This window comes from Meriones unguiculatus, chromosome 20 (genome assembly GCF_030254825.1).
Source record: "Meriones unguiculatus strain TT.TT164.6M chromosome 20, Bangor_MerUng_6.1, whole genome shotgun sequence".
NCBI lineage: Eukaryota > Metazoa > Chordata > Mammalia > Rodentia > Muridae > Meriones > Meriones unguiculatus.
Window position 1 is genome coordinate 22280794 of NC_083367.1, and position 6000 is coordinate 22286793.

General features: G+C 43.0%; 1 protein-coding gene across 2 annotated transcripts in view; it reads left to right on the top strand.

Annotated features, from left to right (window-relative positions):
* Ahi1 (Abelson helper integration site 1) overlaps positions 1-2090 on the top strand; it is a 149533-nt gene extending 147443 nt beyond the window's left edge. For both annotated transcript variants that reach the window (XM_060373693.1, XM_060373694.1), the window contains one exon: positions 761-2090. In XM_060373693.1, the coding sequence (XP_060229676.1) occupies positions 761-763 (3 nt within the window). In that variant the 3' untranslated portion in view covers positions 764-2090. The remainder of the gene's footprint in view (positions 1-760) is intronic.
* Positions 2091-6000: the final 3910 nt, after the last annotated feature.

Genomic DNA, 6000 nt, shown 5'->3' on the forward strand with positions numbered 1-6000 from the left:
GTGGCCTGCAGAGCTAACCTAACCTCTTGACATCGTTCTGAGGCTACAGCTTGTTCCTAAGGACAGCCCAGTGTTCTGGCCTCTCAGGCTAGAGGGAAGTCAGAGGTGTTTAAAGTCCAGATGATGGCTGTGCTGTGAGTGGAGACATTGAAACAGTCCAGCATGAACCCCACTGTCCATTACAAGCTGTTCGGTGCCCACTGTGCCCTCTAGAAAGCAGCATCTGCATGCCAGCCCTTGATTCTTAGCAATAATTTAATGTGTTGTATTCCAAAATTGTGTCTAGGTCCCTGCTCAGCAATCACTATCATGGTCAGTCAAAAATGAAGCACACCTTGTCTCATTTGGCTCATGTAGTCTGAAAACCATAATAATCAGCCCAGCCTGAAAACTAGACACAGCCAGCACTGTTGAATCCTGCTGAGAATGGTCTGTGTTCGTATGGTCATGAAACAGAAGTGTCCTCCTGATGAAGGGAAGGGCTGCCCTCCAGCTGCTTCCTTTATATGGTGCGCAGTTGGGAGCTGCTGCGTCTTCTCCTGAGAACTTTTCTGCTTTGCTCGTTAGCTTGTCAGTGCAGGCACAGTCAGTCCGGTTGTCATCATCCACAGAGATGTGCACAGTGTGCTGGGAGGGACAGATCTGGATAGCTGAGCAGCGCAGCCCTCGTGCGTGCTATTGCTGGGCTTCTCACTGGAACTGCTGCACAGGGGGTAGCCAGAAGACGCTGTTCATTATCTTTGTGTGCTTCTCTCCCTAGTGAAAAGTTGGGAAAGAATGAAGAAACAACCCGATGAATAGAAACGAAAAGCCTAAGCCAAATGGATTTCTTTTGAGATTTTGGATGAAAACAAGTATCCACTCTTTACCAACTTTATGAAAAATCTGAACTGAGGTTTGGCTTTAAAAAAAAAAAATCACTGTGGTCTCTGTGCTTAATTGTCGTAAACCATTGTGACTGTTACTGGTCAAAGTATTGTACTATTCGTTAGTAACTACATCAGAATTGCACTGCTGCTGTTGGAAAAGCCAATAGAGAAACCCCCAGACGCCGCTCAGCAAATGTTAATAAAAGTGCGCACCGTAGGCCTGTCCACCCAGTCACCAAGCAGCGTCCCTTTGTCTTCGAGTGGCTGTGGGTGTGATTCACCGCTCAGAGGGCACAGCACCTGCTTGTGCCCTTAAGTGTGTGTCAGAGATGAGCAGCTTCTCGGTAACCAACAACCTGCTTTTCGGAGCTCAGTGTTTAGGCTGTTTATGAATCATATGTGTAACTCAGCACACAGAAGCGAAGAGAGATTTTGCCTGCACTGGCAAGAGTGAACCAAATTTACTTCTATTTTTTAAAGGCAGATCATATTTAAGCATATAAGTAATTTATGGATATAAACTGTTGGGTATTTATTTGTCTGAATATTTGTTTTTAAATTATTACACAGTGTTCTCTGTGTCTTTATTTCTAGAATAACGATGCCATTAACCACATGGCCATATGTTTTGAAGTTGGGTGTAACAGAGGAAAGTCATCTTTCTTGATTCTTGACTCCCTTTCCTCAACTACATGATAAGTCTATCAATAAGCATTTGACCTCAGCAGGGTCAGAGCCTGTAAAGTTAGCAAACTCATTGACCACAGTTGACAATTGATTTGTTAGAAATAAGAAGTGAGAGCAGCTGCTGTGTTGAGCAGGGGGCGTAAACAAGTCCAGATGCACCAACGTGAAGGAGCTTCTAGCAAAAATATGTTTGCCTCTCATCCCTGCACATGTTCTAGACGCTTAAAAACGGCCACATGGCCCCACTGCGAGGACCTCGTAATGTTGTTGTTGTTGTTAAAGTAGTTCTCGCAAGCGTACAGTGCGGCACTGAAAGCTGCTGAGGCCCACAGCCCTCAGCACCCAAGTCTCTCCGGCCAGCACGCCAAGCTGGCGTTGTTCCGCTTGTGTATGTCCGTGCTTCAGTGCCAAGCTGGTGTTGTTCCGGTTGTGTATTATGTGCCAGAGCTGACTCACGCTGTACACACTTCTTTTCTGTCTTTCGAGTATACTGCTTGATACAAGTAAAAAAAATAAAGACTTATGTCTCAACAATTTCTGCTCACGATTTTTTTTTCTTTTCTAAGTGTGTGTGTGTGTGTGTGTGTGTGTGTGTGTGTGTGTGTGTCTTCGAGTGTTTGCGTGTTAGCATGTGTGGGCATGCAGGTATACTTTCACATACGCGAGTGTGGAGGCCCTGGGTTGAGGCCGGGGATCTTCCTCAGTCATTCTTCCACTTTACTCCCAGAGGCAGGGTCTGTCAGCCAGCCCACAGCTCACTGGTGAGGATCCCTGACTGCCTTCCCAGCCTGTAATTACAGCTCAGCCCCTCTGACCGCCAGCACTCCGGTAGAGCGCATGATTGTGAGACACAGATTTCTCTGACTTTGCCTTTAAATTCCTCAGAGAGTTTCAGCCAGCCCAGTGAAAAGCCACACTGGAAGAGCTGAGCATCTGCTAAGACCCGCGTGTCCGTGTGAAAAGTTAAAGGACTACTTTTACATTGTACCTGTTGCAGACAACAGGAATGGCTGAGTCTTGTGCCAGGAAAAGTGGACTGTCCTCAGGCTGGCCAGTGAAAGTCTTCACACTCGCGAAGACACTGAAGTGGGGTCTGCACAGCCACCCGTAATAGGTCCTCATTAGAGTCCTGCACGGCCTCAGGCGCTGTCCACTTGATTTACAGCGCATGCGTTTTATTATTACGGAATTATTGGGTGTTATCATACTGTCCATTCAGATGAAGAGTTTGGCACTATCGCTGGATCGTGATGTCTGCAGTATCAAAACTTTAATAATATAATAAAAAGCCAACATATTGTCCCCGTGGGTGTGTGGTGGGCGAGCTTGTATATACGCTCTCCTGTGTGGAGGTGCCTGTGTACGGCCGACACACTCACCTAGTGGCATTTACGTGGTGCTGGGGATCCAGACTCCAGTTTTCATGTTCACGTGGCAAGTGCTTCATCCATAAAGCCATCTCCCCAGCCACCTGAAAAATCAAATTTTTATAAGCTTTCAGGCATGGAATATTTATAACATAAATGTAAAATTTTAGCATGAAATGTACATTTTAACTGAAATTCGTAAAATTTCGTATGACACTTGCTACATATGAAATTTTGTGCATGGTTTCTGACACAAAATTGTGTTCTTGGGTTTATCTTTATGTATAAGCTATTGTACATTCTTATTTGTGACATTTTCTCTTATACATTTCAGCGAAATGGTATCCAGAAGCCACCATGATATAGCTTAATTTGACATGTTGCTTTTTGTCATATGTTAAATACTTTTAAGAAGATAAGAACAGGGGCTGGAGAGGCGGCTTTGCAGTTAAGAGCACTGGCTGCTCTTCCAGAGGACCCAGGTTCAATTCCCAGCACCCACATGGCAACTCAAAACTGCCTGTAACTCATACCCTCATGTAGACACACATGCAGGTAAAACACCAATACACATAAAATAAAAATAAATAATGTAAGAAAAACATTTTTTTAAAAAGAAGAATATAAAATGGTAACAAAATTAGTGATACTTTTTGTTTTTAATTGATTTCTATCTAAGCTCCCTATGTGTTAAATAGTAGAAATATTTTTAAATCAACATTATGTTACCAGTTTTTACCAATTTAACTTGACCACAGGAAATACTTCCCAGATCTTAATTTTTATTATGCATAATCTCCATTTTTTTTTGTATCGGGTCTTGGAAGTACACAAAACTCCCCTTTTCTACAAATAGGCAACACGAGGCTCTGACGTTTGCCCACATGCACACGGCCTGTAAATGCCCATGCTGCCCACGGTGTGAAAGAGAAGCCTCCATGGCAGGTGCTCACGTGCTGTAGAGGACAAACCCAGTCAGTGTGTCAGGTTGGAGACTCCCACACATGTAAGAGTGACTAAAACCACATTCCACTCAGGTCTAGAAATTTGTGTATACTGAAGTGGAGATCGTTTCTAAACCTGGTCGTTTGTGTGTTGTATAATTATTCTTAGTAACTCCTTACTCCATACCATGGTCCTTCCATCTCCTGAGGAAATGGGTTCTGTAGAATCAAACTGATTGCATGTACAGTAACATTTTATTCATGAAACAGAAAAGGCGCCATTCCAGTCATACAAAAGATAATAAAAACATCAAGCAGAGTGTCAATCACAAGACTGTGTTGACTGAAGAACTCAGTCTATGGATGGACCCAATTATCTGCAGGAGAATTGAATGTCAGTATCACTTAGGGTTAACAATGGGCTAAGTAGGCAAAAGCAGACAGCTCCTCTCTGCAGAGACCCAGGAAGTAAAGTTAGTAATGAGGCACTTCATTCATCATATCCTTCTGCTCTAGTTATTAAGCTGAATAGGGGATACTCTAAGCTAAGGCGGGAACTGGATGATATAAAAAACATTTGTTTTGTAAATGCAAAGAATGCCTTCTTTGGACCCCTTCACATCTAAGAGTAAGCTGTGAGCACCTCCCTTTTCTAATCTTGTTCTTCAACACCTCTGAGCTCACATTGTTTATGGGCGAATTAGTTTAGCCTCAAAAGGTTGAGATGGTTACTGAAAAGAATCTACATTTTTATTTCTCCAATCTAAAAAAAAAAACAACCCCTATATGTCATAATTCATAATTCCTTTTTCAACTCCCATTACGTAGCTCAAAATGGCTTAACTACCGGCATACACCAGCATCGGCACTAAAGATGCAGAGCAAGCTGCTGGTGGTGTGTTCCAACTCATTTCTTAAGTCATCAGTTGATTCTTCTCCAGAATGGAGAGAGCATAGAAAACAAGAAGATGTAAGAGTGTAATTCTTACAGACAATCACAGCTGGCAATCAAGGGGCAATTTCTTAGAAGGCCTTGGAATGGAGAGTGTTTACTTAATGAAAATAAGAGCGGGAAGGGGAATGAGCAGTAAGACAACTAGGAAGATAACTTGTTGAAAGAGGAAAAAGCAACTGAAGCTTAAAAACAGAATCAGAAGACTGAAGGAAGAGGGTTCCCTGGAGAAAAGCTTGGTAGATTCAGTTCAGTTTTTGGTGTTTTTAGCAGAGAATCAGTTGGCTTTTTTGTGGGTGCTAAATTTGTTCATAGGGATATGAACAAATATAAATGTCTCACATAATTTTTCTGAACTATTAGTGTAGGTGAAGGGTTGCTAAGCAATGAGGCCTGTAACCAGCCCTGACTGCTGCACAGAGGTTAACGTTCAGAGGTCTGTGTCGATGCAACCAAGTACCTCACAGTGGTAAAGGAATGTCAGTCAAATCCACGCACTTTCAGAACATCAAATGCTCACCATGCTTATCATGTGTGCAGGCAGACTACATAATAAACCAGTCTATAGCAGCTGTAAATTTCTGAGGATTTATCTAACCACAAATACATTGAAATGGGGAAATGGGTCTATATTAAACCATGCAAGATGCTGCTGGAGCCTTGCCATTTCTGCAACATCCTGTAATTAATTTTTCGTGACAGGTCTGGCAAACTGAAACATTCACTGAGCTTGCAACAGACTGTTAAAGACTCCAGTGGTTGCTGACCCACAAGCAAGCCAAGTGAAGGTAGCTTGTCTTCCCAAACATGACTTCAGGGCGCCCTGGATCCAGGATCAGTTCGTCCCCTTTCAATCTCAAAAGTGCCTGGATGGTAGAAAGGATTTGGCCTCAAGAAATGAGCCTGGTTTGCTTCATGCTGTGCGTGTCATCTTCCTGAATCGGGACAGCTCCCTAACAGGGGTGATACAGTCTGCTCAGCCCTCCCCACAGAATGTGCTTGGCACTAGATGTAATGGGATTGTCCTGTGGGAGACTTGAATCAGTTTTGGAAAACACCTTTTTATATGACTAAGGCTCACAAAACCTCTATTCATAGAACACCCTCTTCTGAAATTTGAAAGTACAGAGAAGTCATTATTATTATTGTTGTTGTTGTTGTTGTTGTTGTTAAAATGGATG